Here is a 23338-nt window from a genome sequence, read left to right as displayed (position 1 = left end):
GAACACAATGAGAAGGCCTCTGAGGAACGAGCCCTTACCAGACACTGAATCGCCTGGCACGTTAATATTGGACTTACCAGTGTGCAGAACTGTACTGTGAGAAATAAGTGTTTCTTGTTTATAAGCCATTCAGTTTATGGTATTTTTTTAGTAACTCAAGCAGATTAAGACACTGTAAATATAATCCTTATTATTTTAAAGGTTAGCTGATGACCTTGGTGGAGAAAATTTTCTCTAGATTTAGTCTCAGGTTTACATATTACTTTCTGTCCTTAAATTAGTTGCCACTGATATAGTAGTTGTCACTATTAAATAACTATGTATGCAACAAATAGATCAGAGCAATAAAGGAAGAATTAAAAATTAGTGTGCAATGCTTAATACACCCTTAGGCATCTATATAATTGACATTAATCTGTAAATTATCAGTGTTTTCTTTTCCTGTCCATTCCTCACCCCTTACATTTCTCATCTTCCTTTTTTCTTCCTTTTCCCTTCCTTTCCCTCCCCTTTAATTAGCAAGTAGTATAAATATATTTACGTTTATTTTTCTTAGTATTGTTGTTCTAGAATAGAGTTTTTAAAAACTAAGAATTAATCATTCAAGCTGTTGTAAACCAGGCCTTCAGTATAAATTGGATTATTAGCTTAGAAGTAGAGTTTATCTTTTAAATGTGTTATCTTCAATGTATTTCAAGGTAGAAAATAAGTGATTTTCATCCTTTATTTTTCCCTTCCTTTCCATTTTAGGACTTTTCTTGGTAGAGATGGAAATCCAAATAAACGGAATGTGCACAATGAAACATCTATGCATTTGTTGTGTATGGGACCTCAAATTATGATATCTGAAGGAGCCCTTCATCCTCGCTTGGCACGCCCCACAGAAGATGATTTCAGAAGAGCAGATTGTCTGCAGATGATCTTAAAATGGAAAGGAGCAAAACTTGACCAGGGTGAATATGAGAGAGCAGCTATTGATGCTGTTGATAACAAAAAAAACACACCCTTGCACTATGCTGCTGCCTCAGGGATGAAAGCCTGTGTAGAGGTAAACCTTTTCTTTTCTTTTTTTTTTAAATATTCTGCATTGTAAAATTTGTATCCAGGTAATATGTAATTGTCAGTATTTTTTTTTTTGATTGTCTTAGTAATTTGGTCTTTTTTTTTTCTCTTTTGTCTTCTAAAAGACTCTTAAATAAAGGGCCTCTTTTTTTTTTTTTTTTTTTGAGTTGGAGTCTTGCTGTTTTGCCAGGCTGGAGTGCAGTGGAATGATCTTGGCTCACTGCAACCTCTGCCTCCCGGTTCAAGAGCTTCTCCTGCCTCAGCCTCCCCAGTAGCTGGGACTACAGGCACGCACCACCACGCCCAGCTAATTTTTGTATTTTTACTAGAGACAGGGTTTCATCATGTTGGCCAGGATGGTCTCAATCTCTTGACCTTGTAATCCGCCCACCTCAGCCTCCCAAAGTGCTGAGATTACAGGTGGGAGTCACTGCGCCCGGCCAAGGGCCTCTTTTAAATAAAGTTATTTCGTTGTTTTAGTGAGGGAGAAGGCCCCACAGGTGAACAATCACCTTTGTAATGAAGTGGAGTCAAGAGCAATTAAAAATTTGTTAATATCTCTTAAGATATTGGTCATCAATTAAGCACTATCATATTGAGAGTCATAGTTATAGTAGAAATATATTCTGCTTTTTTGCTGATTTTTTTGGTCACCAATTTATAAAATTTATACATGTTGAGTATAGCAAATTTTTGGCAAGTGAGACCTATAGTTTATGTAGAATTGAAGCGCTCACTAAGCAACGGATAAATATTAACGAATACATTTATTGGAGTCTTTTTAAAATCACTTGGAATTTTAAAACATGTATTTTTCTGTTTAATTTGCATTAAAGTGCTCCTGAATACATACTATATTATGTTGTAATTTTTTCATATGTATTTCGTGTATAAACATATAACATAATATATACAAAATATTTAACAACAAATTAGATAAAATCGCGCATATGAGATCTTAACTAAGTTAAGAAATCATTATATAGTATCGTCACTACCATACATAAAACAGAATAGGTTTTTCTCAGCTACCAACATTCATATCCATCCTTACATATCTCATAGAAGTTCTTTTGCATAGATGTGTGTAAGTATGTGTGAGAAGCGTATTAGACTGGATTACAGAGTATCTTTATTACTAAAAGTATATACCTTTATTGGAAAAGCAATTATCATAATCAAATTAAAATATACCTGAAAATTTCTTGTTTCCTTAATGTTGTTCATGTATACTTTAGACTTCTAAGTAGATCAGTATGCCAAAAATATGAATATTCATTTTCTTATATTAGAAGATTACCATCACTTATATTATTTCTTCAGGATATCTGAAGGGTCAGTTCTTGCATTTCTAATATGCTTGTGATCTTATCTTTTGTTTATTGCTAATGTTTGTGATACTTGTTAATCTTTTAGAGTCTTAGTCATTTCATTGAGTTTGTATAACCTTTACCCATTAGTTAGTGATGGTCATTAACTTGAAACTATTTTTCAAGCAATGCTTTTTGTTTGTTTGTTTTAAGAGACAGGGTCTCTCTATGTTGTCCAGGCTGGTCTCAAACTCCTGGGGTTCAGCGATCTCCCTGCCTCATCTTTTGGAGTAGCTAGAACTACAGGCACCCACATGCCACCAAACCTGGCCATGATGTTTTCTAACATTGATACACTGTGGTGGAGGAATCTCCTAGGATTTGGAGGGTAGGGGACTAATAGCAGAATTCCTAAGGCTTTTTACACAAGCTTCTCTGTACATTGTCCTATGTTTACCTATTGTGGAAGAATTCCTGCTATAATGACTCACCATTATTGATGGGACTGCATTATATTTCTCAAATGGACTGGAGTAGAAAGTAGATTTTTCTGGATAGTAGCAATAATGCTCTTAAATATTTTAAATAGGCCAGGTGTGGTGGTTCACGCCTGTAATCCCAACACTTTGGGAGGCCAAGTCTGGCAGATCACAAGGTCAGGAGTTCAAGACCAGCCTGGCCAATACAGTGAAACCCCATCTCTACTAAATATACAAAAATTAGCTAGGCGTAGTGGCAGGCGCCTGTAGTCCCAGCTGCTTGGGAGGCTGAGGCAGGAGAATTGCCTGAACATGGGAGGCAGAGGTTGCAGTGAGTCAAGATGGCACCACTGCACTCCAGCCTGGGCAACAGAGCGAGACTCCATCTTTAAAAAAAAAAATATATATATATATATTATATATTATATTAAATGCTTTAATATCTTCCAACTTTGTAAGCATTGCTTTAGTAGTTGTTGATTTGGAAGTATGTTGACAATGACATACTTATTAAATTGTTCAAAAAATTGAGAGTGGTGTTTTTACCAGCGTTATTTTTTGCTCAGTGAAAGAAATTAGTGCCAGGTTTATACTGTACTATCTGGCAGGCCTGACAATTTGCTTATGTATGCGTGAGCATGTGAATGTGTGTGTGTGCTTTAACTTTTTGACCTATCAGCATATCACATCACATATACCACAACATTTGATGACTGTTTTCATTTTCTGTATTTAGAAGAGCTCTTTGACTTAATATTAAATATAAAACATTCTAAAAGGAGCCCTATAAATACCTTATATTTATTCTGGTTTTTATAACATTTCAGCGTATTTTATTCAGATAAAGCTTATCTTTAATCTCTTATATATAGTTGATTATATATACTCTTGTCCAGCCTTAGGCCCTTAATTATTTTTTATTATGCATACTGCTAATTAAACCAGAAGAGTTTCTCAGGGAAGCATATATTAACTATCTCCAGAAGCCTTATTTTTTTTTCTTGTACAAGTGCATACAATAAATACAGTTGTCACTTGGTATCCAAGGGAGATTTGTTCCAGGACTCTCTGCAGATACGAAAATCCACAGATGCTCAAATCCCTTATAGAAAATGGCACAGTATTTGCATATAACCTACACACATCCTCCTTATACTTTAAATTGTCTCTAGATTACGTATAATACCTAGTACAATATAAGTGTCATTAGGGAATAATAACAAGAAAAAAACGTGGATGTTCAGTATAGACACAACCATCCCTATTTGTTTTCGAAATATTTTTTACCTGCTTTTGCTTGAATCCAGGGATGTGGAATCTAAGGATGTGGAAACCACAGATAGAGAGGGCTGACTATACATTAAAATATGTGACCTGTTTAACTGTACAACTTAATTCTTAGTATGAGTCTCTAGTTATTGTCAGGTGGTATCATACTACTATGATGAACAGGAAAGGCTTAGATGTCTCTTACAAAGTTTACTATCATGGTTAATTTAAAATTTTTTTTTCTAAACTTATTTCTTTATATCATTAGTTTTAGTCATTGGCTGTAAGAATAGTTATAATAACTAACATTTGTATAATGCTTTCTAATGTTTATAGTGCTCATTGGTACTAAGCATGATATAAAGGTTTGGGTTGAATGAAAGAGTGTCATCAGATATTTATTAATGTTTCATGAGACTAAGAGATTATATGGTGGAGGGAGCATTGATTTGTAGTCTTGGTCCTCAGAGTAACAGTCTGTGGAACCTTGCATGTGTCACTCAGCTACTGTAATAGTTTCCTCTTGTGTGGTTGGAATAGATGATCTTAGATTTATTTGGAAGATTCCTTTTAACACAAATTCTCTATTAGCCTGTTATTGCAGTAAAATATATCCCATTTTTAGTGTCTAGCCTTTAAGATCAAAGAGATTATCTTTTTTTCCGATTGTTAGGGCCAACCTGTTTCTTAACTACATCTGTGGAAGTATATCTTCTTTAGTTGTTGAAAATGTTTTTCTCCCTGGTATATTTATTTAAGGATAGAGATGATGAAGTCATCGTTGGCATTTAATAATTTAAACAGTTTCTTATAGCTCATTATTTTGTACCATAGAAATAAAATATTTATTTTAAAACTTCCCCATCTCCCTGTAATAATTATGTTCTGTAATAAGTGCCCCCACACACATACACAGAGAGAACATAAAATTAAAACCCCTTAATTATAGAGTTCTTCAGGGAACCTCCAGGTGTGAAGGTATCACACGGTATGTAGAGAGTTGCATTGGTTATCTGTGTCACTGATGCTTAGACCTGACTTCTCTGAACTTCTTCATGCTGTATTGTTGCCTGGTTGACTTCCTCATATGGATATCCAACAATCTGTCAAATTAAGCATTTTAAAAAGTGTACTATCTTCTTTTCTACCCAGTAGAGACTTCACTAGTGCTTGATTCTTGACTCTGGATTCTATTAATGATGCTGCCATTATCTCCTTATCCAGTATTGATACCTGCACTTACCTTGGGTCTCCCTCTTTTTTTTTAATTACATCAAACTCATACTACCCATGGCAGAGTAGACCTCTGTCTCTTTGGACCAGTTCCTCTGTTTACTTCTGTGGCCACTTTCTAACATCAAGTGCTTTGTGTTGAATCCTCACTTTGGCATATTTTTCAGAACTCCCTTACACAGAAAATCCTGGAGTTTCACAAATTAATTATTCTAAATTATTTGTGAGATAAAAATAACACAGAGGACTAGTCTACAATTGTTTGGAAATTGGAAATGCTTATATGATAAACATTTATTAAGGACAGACTATAAATAAAGCACCTAAAATTCTAATTTTATTTAATATTCTAAAAATTATTTACAGGTCAGCAAACTTTTTTCTGTGAAAGCCCAGAAAATAAATATTTTAGGCAACTCTGACATTGTACCCTGAAAGCAGCCACAGACAATACAGAAACAAAAGAGAATGGCAGTGTTCTAATAAATCTTTATTTATGGACATCACCATTTGAATTGCTTATAATTTTCATATGTCATGAAATAATTCTATTTGTTCTTTTCAACCATTTGAAAATGTAAAAACTGTTTTTAGTTTGTGGGCTATACAGAAACAGGCAGCAGGCTTGATTTGGCCTAAGATGACTCCATACTTGAAGCTTATTTTAAATACATAAAATGACATTATCAATATGTAACAGGTCCTATAAGCTTCAGTTATACGAAGAACTTAAAAAGTACCACGTAATGGATACTCAGTACACAAAAATAAAGCTCCATTAAAACATAAGTCTGACAAAAATTTAATAAATAATATACTGTTCTTAGTTGCTGAGAGTTTTTGTTTTCTACTTGGGAACAGGAATGGACTTGAGAGGGGTGGTGGGTTAGTTCTATTAGCATGGCTTAGTAAAACATCCAGTGATATTTCTTCCTTTGGTAGACTTCCATAGAGCAACCCTAGTCATTAGGCCTCATTATGTTTCCATTAGTGCTTAACCTGTAGTAGTGATTCAGTAAATGGTGAATGCGACAGGGGTTGTTTTTGATGGTGCTTTACTCTTTGTGAAAAGAATTTTTTAAAAATGAGTGTTATCTTAGATATTTCCTACTCACCTGTGCCCTACTTGCTTATTCAGAGTTTTAAGTGTAGCTGTTTCATGTCAGATCAAATAGAGGTCACTATAAAACCAAAGGTGGTAAGTCACACATTTTCCTTTACAGCTACAGGGCCTGTTTGACACTTTGACAGCTATCAGAGCATTTCACATTTCATTGAAAAGTCATAAAAACCATTCACAGGTCAGACTGAAGAATATTACCTAATTATATTGTGTTTTTAGCACCTAGAGTTTTAAAACTGTATAAAGAATACAGGAATTATATTCCCAGTTCAGCAGCTGAGTAACTTTGCCTGTCTGGGCCTCTGTTTTCTAATTTTTAATCAAGATAGTTGTGATCTCATTATTGTCCCTCAAATGTTACGATGCTAAGGCCTATATTAACTAGGCAGTGACTGTTACAGGTATTGAAGGGAAGGAGAGATAATTTTAGTTTTACATATCCTGGAAGATTTCATGGGTAGTAGTAAGACTGGAGTGGGTAATATTTCAGTTTAAGTATTTGGAGGAGGCTATTCAAAATGTGGCTCTCAGACCTGCAGCATCAGTTCTGACAACTTGTTATAATTAACAAATTATTGACCCAACCAGACCTTCACATTCTGAACTTGTATCTCTGGGAATAGATTGCAGAAATGTTTAGCCAGTTCTCCTGGTGATTATTTGCATGGCAGAGTTTGAGAAGCACTGTTCTAGGTCTCAGACATATGCAGATTGAGCCATGCTCATGCTACTGTACTCCAGCCTGGGTGACAGAACGAGATCCTGTCTCCAAAAAAAAAAAAAAAGAAAAAAAGAATTTTTAATCGGAGAGTGATATTATGAAAGCATATATGATGAGATTAGCCTGATGGTTGTAATGTACAATAGATTTGAATGGCATACTTCCAAAGCAGTATTTCTTAAAGCCTTGCTACTCAAAAGAATCGTCCTCAGACTGGCATTGGCATCAATCACCGGGGAACTTGTTGGAAATGCAAAATCTCAGCTCCATCCAAGACCAACCAAATTTGAATCTAGTTTAACAAAATCCCAAAGGGATTCTTATTTAAAGCTTGAGAACCCTGGCTTGGGGCATAATTTGTGGGCAGCCTATATTGGAATCACCTGTAAAAAGTATACATATATCTTACAGTCCCTTCTCCAGATCCACCTAATGTGACTATCGGGCTACCCAGATAATTCTTACACAGTTTGAAAACATTTGTGCTGGAACAGTAGTTCTAAGCGTGACTACACAGAAATCTCAGACTAATAAAATTTAAATTTGTGAGAGGGGACCCCAGACATTGGTAAGTTGAGAACCAATGTATTAGAAGGAGTGATAGGAGTTAGAAGATTAATGCGCTAATTCTGGTGTGAACTGACAAAGCATCTGGGTTTGTGTGGTGGTACTGGAGATGGAAAGAATGAGGCAGATGCCAGGGACATTGTGAAGAACTGTTAGCCTTTGGTGACTCAGTCAGTTGATAATAAGAAAGCAAGGGAAAGAAAGGTTAAAAAAAAAGGGATGGAGGCTCTATAATGTTTAATATTGACAATAGTGAGCTCTCTTTAGATAATATAATTCTCTTTTTTATTTGTGTACATTCTCTATACCTGCTGTCACATCTATAATTAGAGTAAAATTAATTAACTTTATTTTTAAATAACATGGACATGGTTTTGAGCCCGAGCGACTTCAAAGCCTGCTAACAATGAACAGACATTGGAAAGTGAGGTTAAATGTAGGAATTGGTTGAAAGGAAGGGAGAATATATTGAGTTTTCATTTAGAAGGCTGGATATTGACATCCTAGCTTATCTACATGAAATGATAGGCAGGCTGTTGACAATTATGACGAAAGTGTTAGGGAATAAAGAATATAGACACTCATTTAGAATTTAGAATTGAGTTTACCTACATAAAGTTAACAATTAAAAGCAGGATAATGTATAGAGGAGAGAAGCAAGGGAAAGACTTTAGGTTATAGATAAAATAACAGAGTTAAAGTCGCAGCATCAATTTGAAGAATGCCTGTGTTCAAAGAGATGAGAACAAGAAGTAGTGCCTATGAGGGAAACACAAAAAAATAGAGAAATAAAAGAACCAAGGTGATACAATGTCAAAGATGCAAGAGAAGAATTTCAAGGAGAGGAGCTGGTCAATCTTGTGATGTGCTGCAGAAAAGTAAAGGAATTGGGGGACTGAGAAATGCTGATGGATTTGAGAGTTAAGAGGTATTAATGACTTTCTGGAATATTGTTTCAGTAACATAGTCCAGGCAGAAGTCAGATTCCTGTGTATAATTGAGTCATTTGCTGAAGAAATTGAGAGACAGTTGGTATCAATAACTAATTTGAGAAATGTGAAGGCCAAGAAAGATAGAAAATTTTTAGGAAAGTAACTAGAAGGATAGCAGGATTAAGTTATGATCCTGAGTAAGTCAATCCAGAGTCACCACCCATTTAGAGGGTGATCAAAGGGATGGGGTAGGATTTGTCTTGAATAGTAGGGGTTACCTCTCTTAAAGTCCCCTCCCCCTCTTCCTCTGGAACTGTGAATGGAAAGAAAGGCAAAATAGAAGAACAGATATATTGCGATCATGATAATTTGGTTTCTTTTAAGGTAGAACATTTTATGTGCACCAAGATAGGCTTACAACCATATTTAAGTAAAACATTCAGTCCTCCTATTAAGTCCTCCTTAGCTAATTTGAGACTGGGAAAGCAGATACTTAGTTGGATGCTTTGGTTGAAGCATTTAAAAAGTATTCTTCAGAACCAGACATAACTTTCTATTTTGTCAAATTAAGACACCTAAGTTTATTCCACAACACTTTGGTGGCTATCTCCCCTTAATGCATCTTTTTACTTACTGGTGTTCCTGACTTTATGCCCTAAAAGTCAGCAAGCTGAAGTACTTTTTAACACATTCTCCTCAATGTCGGGCATTATTGCTGTCAGCTATCTTCCATGCCAAGGTAACCTACAGGTGGATTTTCATAGCCAAGTCTAATGCTACAAACATGGATCCTCCCATTTCATAATTGATTATGAGTTTCTCTACAGGTGCCAAATTGCAGCAATGAGATACAGGTCTTTATGGTTCCCTCACCCCAACTGCAGTCAAACTCATTAGGGAATACCTTGCAAAGATAGTTTACCAGTCATTCTCACTCAAGTTCTAAGAATGGTCAGCAGTTACCTTCAACAATGACTTCTTACACATCCCCTCTTCAAACACATTTTTTAACCCCCCAATGAGTGAAGTCCACATTCTGGCATATCCTTTTAATAAGGTTCCCCTTACCAAGATTCTGTTAGGGTACAACTTCTTTAATTTTGTTGTCTTTGCTTTTGTTAAGGAAGACTAGGGCATTAAGTTAAAGATGATTTGTCTTGTTTTCTAAAATTTATTATTTTTTTGTACAATGATAGTGATATCTGTTGCAAAGTAAACCAAATCCTGATTTTGAAAGTTATGCCAGCATGCATTTTAGAAATAATTTTCTTTGACTCTAAATAGAGAACTCAAGAATAAAGTCAGGTCTTTAGTTCTGTAGCAGTCAGGAACAGATAGTATATTTTGTATTTAGGTGTTGGTAACCTGTGAAACAGAGAGGGTAAAAACAGTAATAGATCCTGCTATGGATATGATAAGTCTCTGGATTTACTACAAGTTCCCAGTATTGAATAAATTAGGTAATATAAATTTATCAGTTTCCACGGCAACTTTGATTGTACTTTAGGCTCATTGCTTCTCAAACATTTATGTGCAAAAAGAATCTCTTGGAGATCAGAATGACATTTTGATTCAGAGGCCTGGGCTTGGAGGGGTTTGGGGGATGAGGCTGAGATTCTTCATTTCTAACAAATTCCCAGGAGATACTACTGGTCCCCAGACCACACTTGCACTAAAAAGGGTCTAGGTGGTAAGTAGCAGCTGATAAGACCTTGCTCTTGGAATCTAGAAGGTGGCTGCCAGAATGACAATTTAGAGCCATTCTTAGCAAACATTTTTCTGTAAAGGACCAGATCGTAAATATTTTAAGCTTTGTGGCCGCAGGTCTATATTTCATAGTCTCGGGTGGTTTGCTTATTTTTACAACTTAGAAACCACCTTAGCTCTAAGGCATACCTCTGGCTAGAGCAAGAAGCTAAAGTCAAATCCAGGGGGCTTGTCAAGTTAGCCCATGGCTTCCAGATCTGGCATTGATATAAGCCCCTTGTTTTGTGAGGATTCTTAGGACTGTAGGAGAACCGTGAGGATTCCAGTTCCAAAGAACTTTATAGGAAGGTTGTGTATTTGTTGAGGAGGGAAAGAAGATAAAATTATTTGGAAGAAAATAAAAAGAAACTACCATTTTGATTAACTCATGCAAAATGAAAATCTCTAAAAAGTGTTAATATTTAGATCATAAGTAAGAGTCTGGGCAGAACTTCAAGATGGACCCAGAATGCATTTAACTTCGATTTATATGATTAGCCTACCTACTTACGAGTCAGTATAGTTTCCAGTCATGGTTAAAAACTTGATCAAACTCATGTCCAGATCCCAGTTCTACTGCTTACTGGCTGGGTAACTTTAGTTAGTCAAGCTACTTAACTATTCTGAGATACAATAATACCCCTGTTATATGGGGTTGTTAATATTAAATGAGAGTGTGTGCTTTAAAGTGTTTAGAAAACAATAAATAGTGACCTACTATATTATTATGAGTATGACTGAATCCTATAAAAGAATCCTATGGCCAGGCACAGTGGCCCACGCCTGTAATCTTAGTATTTTGAGAGGCCAAGGTGGGTGGATCACCTGAGGTCAAGAGTTCAAGACTAGCCTAAGCAACATGGTGAAACCCAATCTCTACTAAAAATACAAAAATTAGCTGGGCATGGTGGCGGGCACCTGTAATCCCTGCTACTCGGGAGGCTGAGGCAGGAGAATCACTTGAACCCAGGTTGCAGTGAACCGCGATCATGCCGTTGCACTCCAGTCTGGGTGACAGATCGAAACTCTGTCTCAAAAACAAAAACAAAAATAATCCTGTGACTGTCAGGCTGTCCATTAGAGTTGTCTTAGATATGGCTCTCCTGGCATTCATGCCCTTCTTAATGTCTTTGCAGACATAATGGGAAACTTGTACCTATAGCCCTTAATAACAACATACTTAATTTCTGCAAAGCTAGCAGAAACCTCATTACTAAACAAGTCAAATCACTATTCCATGTGTTTTTAACGTTGGGATTTCTTTGGGTCAAAGAGAGATGGATAGACTTAGCTTCCCAATGTGGCTATCAGTAGCTAGTCCCTTTGAAGAATATTGAAAACAGCTTTACCTCAGTGACTTGCTCGTCCTAATTTCATTTCAGTGTTTCACTGGATAATGAATGAAACTTTTGTCTGCCATGCCAGGACATCCAGACGTTAGTAGTTAAATTAACAGTATCAGCAGTGTCCTTGTTTAAGAAAGATTTATAGAAATTAGAAATTAACAAATTTAAAGTACTGAATAACTATAAACTTTTTCAAATTTTATTTTTGGACTAAGCAAAATGCTTAAGAATTTCTGAAGTTTAAAAAATTGGGTTTGGGTTTTTAAAAATTTTTTTTTAACGAGAGGAACTCATTACTGAAAAACAAGAATTACTAATCTTAAAATCAGAAGCCACTGGTATCTAAATACCTTTTTTTTGGTCATTTCAAATGCATACTGTACATACTGTTGCATTTTTGTTGTGTTAATTTTATTATATTTTTAATGTTTTAAAAATAGCATGAAATAACTTATTTAAACCTGTGGTTGCAAGTTTTTGAAAAAAACTTTTTTAGCTTTTAGTAAAACATGGAGGAGACTTGTTTGCTGAGAATGAAAATAAAGATACTCCTTGTGATTGTGCTGAAAAGCAACACCACAAAGATTTGGCCCTCAATCTGGAATCTCAAATGGTATTCTCACGGGATCCTGAGGCTGAAGAAATAGAAGCTGAATATGCTGCATTAGACAAACGAGAGGTCAGTTTATTTTTTTTTTCTCAGTAAAAAAATTACATGTAATTTTAGATTGTATGTTGTTTTGTATTTTTTTTCTTCTTTAAAACTCAGTTTGTGTGTTCTTCTTTACAGTATTCTAAATATCCTGTCATCTTCATAGCCATAAAGTATAAAAATACATCTAGGCCAACCACGGTGGCTCATGCCTGTAGTTCTAGTGCTTTGGGAGGCCAAGGCACTGGAGTTCTGAGACTAGCCTGGGCTATAGCAAGACTTTATCTCTACAAAAAATCTTAAAAATTTGCCAGGAATGGTGGCCAACACTCATTGTCCTAACTACTCAGGAGGCTGAGGCAAGAGGATCGCTTGAGCCCAAGAGTTCAAGGCTGCCATGAGCTATGATCATGCCAGGGTACTCCAGCCTGGTGACAAAGTGAGACCCTGTCTCGAACTTTAAAAATAAATAATAACATCTAGGAAACCTGGAGCTATGGGTCTTTTGTCTGTCATATATGAGTGTGTTTACTTATAAATAAGGTGCTGGTGTGAGGTATGAATCCTATTCACTCCTCGTACTACCGGACTCCAGTCCTCCTGTTCATCAGTCTCACCTTCTCCTTTGAATTGATCGTATCAACAGACTTGCTTTGGTAGATCCCATCTTAAAAACCAAACAAAAAACATAAAAGCAGCCATTGACTCAACCCTTCCCTAGCCCTGTCTCTCTTCCCCTTGAGTTGTAGCCCCATATCTCTTATCTTCTTAGGAGAGAACCGCTTCCTCACCTTCCATTCACTCTTTAGCCCACTGCAGTATGACTTTCTTCCCTTCTACTCTGATGGAACTGCCCCCCATCATGGAGTGACGTGTTGCCAAATGTAGTAGTTTTACTTTTCTGCCTTCATCTTACTTGAATTCCTCAGTGGCACTTGACGCAATTGACCAATCCTTTCTTAATGAAACACTTTTCTCTAGGCTTTGAGGACAACATTCTCTTCTGATTTTCCTTTATGTCTTCCCAGTCTCAATAAATATTACCTCTGTCCACTGAGTTGCTCAAGCGTAAATGGGGGAAGCATTCTTGATTCCTCACATTTTCTTAATCATCACATCCAAACAGTTGGGCAATCCTGTCAATTTTACCTCCAAAAATGCAACGTAAATTAATTTGTTCTTCCCAAACTGTACTCCTACCTCTCTAGGCGCTCACCACCTTCACTTCTTATCTGAGCTACTGTAATAGTTTCCTTACTGGTCTTCTTCTTTCTATTCTTGTATCTTTAGACTCCATATCGTACACAGGATTCAGAATGACATTTTAAATGTTATACATATCATTTAAATCATTTAATGATTTTTCATTGTACTTAGAATAAAATCCAAACTGTTTGCTCGGATGTAAGCCCTTATGTGATCTGACCACTATACCTTTCCAGCATTACCTCAGACCTAATTTTTCCCCAGAACACCTTGCTCTCATTGTAATGCCTAGACTACACCAAGGCATTTGCAGTTGCTCTTCCTGCGTCTGAAATCTCCCAGCTATTTTTTGCCATTCTTTCTAAAATAGGTCTCCTCTCTTCCCAATATTCTTTACTATATGCCCTTTTTATTTTAACTTTTTAATTCTTTTTTATTAGTAGTATTTTTGATTGAAAAATAATAATTGTATACATTTGGGAGTACAGTGTTGTGTTTTGGTACGTATATACAATGTGGAATGATTAAATCAAGCTAATTAACATATCTATCCCTAACTCACCTATCATTTTTTAAGATGAGACATTTGAAATGTACTCTTATTTTGAAATATACAATACATTGTTATTGACTATAGTCACCATTGTGTAATAGATCTCAAAACCTATTCTTGCTGTCTTATCTGAAACTTTATACCCCATTTATTTTTCATAGGACCTATCACATGCTTTGATTATTTTATGTATTTGTTTACTTGTTTATTGCCTTTCTCTCCTATTAGACTGTCAACTCCATGAAGGGTAGAGCCATATGTGCCTATTCAGCAGACTATTTTCAGTGTTTGAAACACTGCTTGCACAAAATAGGCATCCATAGATATTTCTTAAAGAAATTATAACCCAGTAAATTTTTTCCTCCCAAAAGGATTCTGATTCCTCAGTGTTTAGTGCTAACTTGATTCTAAAAGGTATTATGTAACTATTGGTTTGTACATGTTTAGAAAAATAATCATATGATCGTGTTGTTTATTTTCTCTATGGATTCCCAACAATTTCAGAGCTTTATACTCTCCATATGGCCAAAAGAACTGAGTTTGTTGGGATTAAAATTTACTTTTTAAAAAATCTTTTGTTGCTGTAGTTAGGTTATTTTATAGACAAGCTTATTCATATTAAGTACATATAGAAAGAGAGAGGGCCTGTGCCCTAAGCATTTTGCTGACCCTTCACATGGTTATTTAATCCACATGGGAACCTTGAATGACAGTTGTCCTCTCCTCCCCACCTTTTTTTAATGAGGAAGAAAAACTGGAAAATAACTGAGTAACTTGCCAGAATCAAAGTGAGCTGAACTTGATTCTTCTGACTTCAGGTCCAAGCAACTTCCACTTACCATATTGCCTTCTTTTTGACAATCCATTATCTTGAGTCAAACAGAAATTTTTACTGTAATAATTAGTATAGTAATTTAGTCAGAAGACTAAATTATTATAGTAATTTCCAGAAATAATATTGATGTAATTAAATTGTAAGACATTTAGTTTTTTCCCCAAAATACCATCTTATTTTAATTTATAATTGAATCAGGGAATAACAGTAGGCATTATCAGTAGATTTAAGATCTAAATGGACTTAATATAACTATTATTATGTTAAGAAAAAAGTTACAGAATAGTTTGATACTAATTCTATGGGAAAAAATGACTATGTACAAGAAGAATATTGAAGTATACCAAAACGATCATTTTGATTATAGGTAATCTCCTTTACAATTATTATTTTGTCTATTTTCATGCATTTCCTGACATTTATAATGAGTATTTATTGCTAAAAATGTAAAATAATTTCTTCATCCTGACTGTATCCCAAGTGGTAACAGTTTCTTATGTGTACTAACAGAGTTAAGCAAACATATATGTATATTGAATTTTTAATGCAAAAGTAAGATCATGTCATATACTGTATTCTATATTTTTTCAACTTAACAATATATCATGAACATCTCTCCTAAGTCAGAACATATAATGTACATATTTTAAACATTTACCTATTGCCAAACATCTAAGTAATTTATGTATTTTTACCTTTAAAAACAAGGCTACAGTGAATATTTGCCTGATATATATCTTCTTTATCCAATTGTGCCATTAGTGTAGTTAAAAATACGGATTCTAGAGCCAGACTGTCTGAGTTCATATCTTTGCCCAATGACTAACTTACTATGTGACCTTGAGCAGGTTACTTAAACTCTCTGTCTCAGTCTCTTCTTAAAATGAAGTTAACAGTCCCTACCTCATAGGGTTATAGTGATCCTTAATGAGTTAATATATGTATATGCTTTGACCAGTGCCTGACTCATTTTCAACGTTAGCTAATTGTCTGCTACTGTAATCATGATTATTACTTCATAGTCATCATTATTGCATTGTATACACATTTTAAAAGTGTAGTTCCTATGTGTCTTTAGAAATTGGTTTGATGGGTCATAAGATTTTAAACTTTGTCAGATGCTCTTAAACTGTCCAGAAAGATTACATTGATTTACTTTTATTTCATTAGTATATTAGAGAATGTTTTTCTCCACATTCTTGCTCGCATTGAATATTATCATTGTTATTATTATTTACCCAATTTGGACAAATAAATGGTACCTTGTTTATTTCTCTGATTATTGTGTAAATTGACTGTTCAGTTGTGCATTTTCTATGAAGTATGTTTTCTTAATGCTTTCTAAGAGAACTTTGTGTATTTTTCCATATCCTAAGTTTTTTACTTACATGGTATTCAGAGGTATAAATTTTTTTCCTTTTTGTCTTCTGAATTTGTGACTTGCTAATACTATGATCACATGTCCCTGTATTTTTCTAGTTTGGTAGATTTTTTCAACGCATATTGGATTTGTTTTGTCTACTATTTTCACAATGTAAAGAGTAATACTTTCATACTCAAATAAATGCCTATATTACCTGGATGTTTACAGCAGTACTATTTATAATAGCCAAAAAGTGAAAACAACTCAAATGTTTATCACCTAATGAATGGGTAAACAAAATGTGAGATATACACGCAATAGAATATAGCTCAGCCATAAAAAGGAATGAACTACTAATACATGCTGTATATAATATAGATCAACCTCAAAAACAGTATGCTAAGTGTAAGAAGCCAGACACAAAAGGTCACATTTGGATGATTCCATTTATATGAAAGATCCAAACAGATAAAAGCCGTAGAAACAGAACTCATATGCTGGGCATTGCCTTAGCTGGCTACCTGGTTAGCAGGTTTAACCTACTCTGTTCTGCAGGAGCTGCTGGCGTCCTGTGATGCTCAGGCAAGAACAGCTGAATAAGGAGAGAGAAAACTAAAATGCCAAGAACTGGGCATTTCAGAGCTTTATGGAGTGACTTCTATAAGGAGTGACTGCTTAATGTTTATAGGACGTTCTTTTGGAATGATGGAAATGTTTTGAAACTAGATAAAGGTGATTGTACAACACTGAAAGTGTTCTAGATGTTGCTGAATTGTACACCTTAAAATGGTTAATTTTATGTTATGAGTTTTACCTGAATTTTTTTAAAATTATTTTTTGTTTGAGAAAGAGTCTCACTCTGTTGCCTAGGCTGTAGTACAGTAGTACGATCTCAGCTCACTGCAACCTCCGCCTCCCGGGTTCAAGTGATTCTCCTGCCTCAGCCTCCCAGGTAGCTGGGATTACAGGCACCCACTGCCACACCTGGGTAATTTTTGTATTTTTAGTAGAGACAGGGTTTTACCGTGTTGACCATGCTGGTCTTGAACTCCTGACCTCAAATGATCCACCCACCTCAGCCTCCCAAAGTGCTGGGATTACAGGTATGAGCCACCACACCAAGCCCCCTTGAATTTTTAAAAACGTCAGTGCTTTCTTTAAAACTTATATTTGTACCTTCTACTTTGACCTTGGTTGACTTCTGGATTATTTTGCTTATGCTAGTGATTTTACATGGCCTGCTGTGTGATTGTATTAAGTCATATATTTAGGTACTTTTAAAAATTTATGTTCTGAAGGTGAAATGTATATTTCAGCTGAGTTTTAATTTAGTTAATGATCTGGACAGTGTATAATATATTTCTGTAACTTCTTAATTTAGTCTTTTCCTCCAAATAATTAAATTATAAATTGATAAAATCCACTTCTTATTCCCATCATTCAACAAAACTGAGTGACTGCTAGACGCTGTTTTAGATGCTTGGAGGAACAAAGATAAGTGACTACATTCTAGGTGTTTACGTTCCAACAGGGAGAGAGAAACACACAAATAAGTTTAAAAGTAAGTGAACATGTAATTTTGGAGAGTGGGAACTGCTGTAAAGAGATTCTTAAATGAGATATTTAAGTGATGGCTAGGAAGAGTGTGTTCAATTTATTTAAACACCAAAGGGAGAACAGAAAAATTAGCGAGTATTAGACGTAGGTTGGGGTCAGATTCTGTAGGAGTAGGACTGTGCGGCTACATCCGAGTATATGAAGGGAAAAGTGGGCAATATGCTGCTATGAAAGCCCATCTAAAGAATCATCCTTCCCTTCCCCTCTCTTAGTCTATATAACTTTAAAAGACTCAACGTTCTTTTTCTGGCAAGAAACTCATGCTGGACATTGCTGACTATATTAGTTAGCAGGTTTAACCTACTCTGCTCTGCAGAAGCTGCTGGCTTCCTGTCATTTCAGAGTACGGTTCAGGGTAGCCTAGGTCTTCATGCACAAGGAAGAACTGCTGAATAAGGAGAGAGGAAGCGGAAATGAAGGGAAGGGTCAAAGAATCCTAAAAACTTTCCTGGCTATTTTTTCCTCCCTCCCTCCCAAGCTAAGCTCATGGATCAGCTAATGAGAGATTGCTGTTAAGGGGAATTAGAAATATCCTTTCTCCCTGAGCATCTAAACATCTTTTAAATTTTTAACAGTTACAGATACTTTTGGGTAAATAAGTGCCTATTCTTTTTTTTCTTTTAACAATAAACATGTTTTACCGATAGGAAGGGGAGGCTATTTTCCTTGTGAAAAGAATAAGAACAAATACTTTCATAACTCCTTTACGTGACAACCTTTCTGAAATAATTTTTGAAGAGAACTATTATAATATGAAGGTAGTGCAGTTTGTATAATAGGCTGTTTCACAATTTTTCAGTGGTCTTTGGTAGCAGTAGTATGCATTGATGTAAAAGAGGTAATTTTATTCATGTTTCTTTTAAATTTAGTTTTTCTTTTTCTTTATGTCAGTACTGACTGCTTTGAAGGTTATTGCTGGTTTGTTTAGTCTGAAAATAGAAGCAGTTTATCTTTGCAACAGGAAAGAGAAAGGCACCTTCATTTTAATCTGTCTTGTGGAAGAGAGAAGTAGTGCCCACTTGGGACTAAGCAATGTATTGAAATGCTTCACATGACCTAATTACAGTTCTGTTGTGAAGATTCAGAGTGCATATGTTACATGTTCATGAAGGCAGTGTGTCTTTATCCTTTAAGAATTATTTTTCTTCCACTTTTTATTGAAGTTTAAAACTACATGCATTTTAAAAAACTGGATCTAGGCAGATTGTTTCATATTATCCCTTCTTTCTTAATTTACCTAAAATTAAATCTTCAGATACATTATGTCAGAACTGCAAGCAAAGCTAATTTTCTCCTATACATTACTTGCACTATCATTCTCTAGATAACACTGATCTGGAGAATCATGATTAAATTCACCATTTGCTCTCTCCCTATTTGGTTCAACATAAATGAAGTCGAATGATGGCTAACCTGAAAAAGAACATTTACAATATAAGACCAGGGAAGTATGCAATTGCCACCATTGGGAATATCAGGAAGTATTCACTGTCATTGCTGAGGCTAGGAGAGGTACCTAGAATCCCAAGTCTGGATTTGGAATACATTTTCTAGAAGCAATGTATGACTTCTGTACTGGAATGGGTAGTACTAATTTAACCATTAAAGAATTTACTAAGTTTTTGTAGGGGAACTCATGTTTCATAAATTAGCTTAGAAGCAAATTGTATGTGATAGTTTGGGGCTTTTTAAAGGATAATTTGGATGAAATTACAGTGCTTCTTTCTCTCTTACTTAATAGTATTCCTATATAGAAAAGTTTTGGTTAACTTTCCTTTAAAAAAAAAAAAAAAAGTCTTACTATGTTGCCCAGGCTAGACTGCAGTGGCTATTCACCGGCATGCTTGTAGCACACTACAGCATCAAACTCCTGGGCTCAAGTGATCCTCCCACTTCTCAGCCTCCCTAGTAGCTGAGACTGTGGGCATTCACCAAGTTCTGCTCCATTTCTTTTATGTTGATAGGATACCCAAAACTGTGCCTAAATGAACATATATATTCATACTCAGTTGATTTGCAGAAAGAACAGACTGGACAATAATACCCAAGAACTTGAATAATTATTGCTCAATGGTGGAATTGTAGGGTTTTATTTCTCATACTTTTTGTATAATCCAAAATTTTAAAACTGTAAGATAAGATGGTCTTGCCCTTATACTATGATATTTTATTTTTAGAATGATAAGGTACATGAGTCCCAGCATCTGTTTTATAGCATAAAAGAGACTTGTGAAAGGGCAGTTTGAAGTCCATGATAGTGGAGCATTAAAAAAGCCTTTTGAAGTTTAATAAACAAATTTAAATAGAAAGATTTTAAATGATAATCATGTACAGTCATCCCTCAGTATCTGTGGGGATTGGTTTCAGGACCCTCATGGATACCAAAACCCACAGATACTCAAGTCCCTTATATAAAATGGGTAGTATTTGCATGTAATGTATGCCCATCCTCCCATATACTTTAAATCATCTCTAGGTTAGTTATAATAACTAATACAATGCAAATAATATGTAATTAGTTGTTATACTGTGTTATTTAAGGAATAATGACAAAAAAAGTCTGTGCATGTTTAGTATAGACACAACCATTTATTTTTTTTTCCCCAAATGTTTTCAATCCACAGTTGATCCAATCCATGGAATGCAGAACTGTGGATACATAGTACCGACTATATATTGTTTATAGGCATTTTGATACTTCCTGTGAGTATAATGCCCATTTAACTTTATTTTTTTTTCTTTTCAAAGCCATATGAAGGATTAAGGCCTCAGGATCTTCGTAGACTAAAAGATATGCTTATTGTGGAAACTGCAGACATGCTTCAGGCTCCTCTCTTTACTGCTGAAGCTTTACTTCGAGCTCATGGTAATGAAAGAAATGTCTTACACTTCTGATAACATAAGTAACTTTTGAAACTTCTGAGTTTTTAAAAGGGCTATTTTTGTATATGAATACAGAACAAAATGATTGGTTAAAAAAGTCTAAGTTGTGTTTTGTGCAGTTGTTACTTCTATACTCAGTTCTTCATAACATCTTGTATGTTGAAGTATAAACTGGCATATATCTAAGAGGAGAAATTGGAAAATTCCTTTTAGAAATTGAGCTACTAAAGCAAATTATAGATTGTCTAATTTTAGAAATATGTCTAATTTGAGTGAGATTGAGCATTGAAATCCATAGTCCTAGCCCTGGTTTTGATATTAATTTTTGCTGAAGTCATTCAAGTATAAAATTATGGTAGTTCAATTAAATACCTAAGAATTGTGCTATTTGTATTGTCAGTTGTATTTATTTTATGTAGTAGCTGTTTCTCCCATGAAGTCACAAAGTGAAGTTAAAGGGTCACCTTGAAAATATATTGTCCCTTTTAAGGGTGGTTTTCTTGTTTTTTGTTTTATTTTGCTTTGTTTTGTTTTTTTTAGACATAACTAACTTTGTATAACAAAATTTTCCTAAGTACTTAGTTTGTTTTAAGTTCTCTGTAATCTTTATGACAGGCATTCTGGGTGCTCTCACATGCTGGGTTGGCTCCTTTCATTGCCCACGTGATATTTGACATTTTGGCTGGTTTCAAAGAAAAATATTTTCTGGTTTAAAAATATTCTTAAAAAGATAAAAGTAAATGCAGAATTTAAAAAATAAAAACTAAAAATACATTTGAAAAGAAAAGTAAATGGCTATTCTATTCCAGTCATTTTGAGGCCCCAGATAAATTTCTATTCTAGTCATTTTGAGGCCCTGATAAAGATTTATAGTTATAAATCTTTATCGTTAAAGATTTATAGTTACATATTTATAGTTAAAATGACTATAAATCTTTATCATCTATACTAAAATAGAATGCCACCTTCCAAAATTTTTATATAATCTTTTGATCAGAAGAAAATTTTAAACTCCCTATTTTATCATTCGTTGATCACCACTGTTAATGATGTGGTATATAACTCTCCAGAATCACTACCAAAAAAAATATATGGAATATATGTATTATATATTTTATATATAATATGTATATATAGACACACACACACACAAACACACTTTTTGAGACAGAGTCTTGCGCTGTTGCCCAGGCTGGAGTGCAGTGGTGTAATCTTGGCTCACTGCAACCTCTGCCATCCAGGTTCAAGCAATTCTCATGCCTCAGCCTCCTGAGTAGCTGGGATTACAGGTGCACACCACCATGCCCGGCTAATTTTTGTATTTTTAGTAGAGACAAGGTTCCATCATGTTGACCAGGCTGGTCTCGAACTCCCAATCCAGGTGATCTACCTGCCTCGCCCTCCCGAAGTGCTGGGATTACAGGCGTGAGACACCACACCCAGCCTACCTTCAATGTTGGTGTTTCCCACAGTTCTACAATTGCCATTCTTTTCCCACCTTACATACCTGTAGCTCTTAAATTTTAATGTAAATAAGAATTGCCTGGGAAAATAAACGTAGATTCCTAGGAATAACCCCAGAGAATCTAAGTCATAAGGTCTAGTGTAAGGCCTAAAAATATGTGTTGTGAACAAGCCTACCAAGTGGACTATTCTCTGAGAAACATTGCTGTGCACGTTTATCTCATAAAATCTGTGGCTTCAAAAACCACCTAAACAATAAAGATTATGTCTACAATCTGACTTTAATCAAGTATTCTACTGTATTTCTAAAAGCCTATTTATTATTTCTCGCAATCTACGGATGATCACAGCTGGACTCATCATTTCTCCCATTGTGTTGATTAGTGGGCAGCAATATTCACCTAATTTTCCTAGCCAGAAACTTGAAAGTCATATTTTAGTCCTCTGTCTCTATCATATTTGGCCACAGTCCCATTATTTCTCTTTCTAAATATCTTTCAGCCTTCTCTCACCCTCCCTAGCTCTTTCAATTCCCACTGCCACTGACTTAAGGCTTTCATTACTTTTCATCTAAATTCAGGTGCCCAGAGTCCTAGTCTCCAGTTTTACCATTCTTCTTTCACGCAACTAATTTCTCATACCGCCACTATTGTGTTCTTTTAAAATGTAAACCTGAGCATGTCATTCCCATGCTGAAAACCCTTCACTGGCTCGCTACAGACTTAAACTCATCCAAAATTTTTAGTAGACTTTATGACACATAAAGTTCTTTACCTGGACTCTCAGTCTTCCCATTTCTTTGCCTTTCCCACTCCAACTTGTCCTTAGAAATCATTTCTTCTAGGAAACCTTTCCTAAGTGTGTCTTCCAAAGTCTCAACTGGGACCCATATAATGGGTCTATTCCCATTTTATCCCATGCATGTATATATCATACTCTTAGAATGGAATATTGTAATCTCTTTATTTGCTTCTTTT

At 35.2% G+C, this 23338-nt stretch overlaps 1 protein-coding gene across 1 annotated transcript in view; it reads left to right on the top strand.

Moving 5' to 3' along the window:
• LOC105546533 (ankyrin repeat and IBR domain-containing protein 1-like) overlaps nucleotides 1–20909 on the top strand; it is an 86021-nt gene extending 65112 nt beyond the window's left edge. The window contains exons 3-5 of the mRNA XM_011989773.1: nucleotides 751–1048; nucleotides 12285–12467; nucleotides 20763–20909. Of these exons, the coding sequence (XP_011845163.1) occupies nucleotides 751–1048; nucleotides 12285–12467; nucleotides 20763–20909 (628 nt within the window). The remainder of the gene's footprint in view (nucleotides 1–750; nucleotides 1049–12284; nucleotides 12468–20762) is intronic.
• Nucleotides 20910–23338: the final 2429 nt, after the last annotated feature.

The sequence above is a fragment of the Mandrillus leucophaeus genome, unplaced genomic scaffold (assembly GCF_000951045.1).
Source record: "Mandrillus leucophaeus isolate KB7577 unplaced genomic scaffold, Mleu.le_1.0 Scaffold1098, whole genome shotgun sequence".
NCBI classification, from domain to species: Eukaryota; Metazoa; Chordata; class Mammalia; order Primates; family Cercopithecidae; genus Mandrillus; species Mandrillus leucophaeus.
The sequence above is the reverse complement of the archived record's forward strand: the minus strand, read 5'-3'. Positions and strand labels throughout refer to the sequence as shown.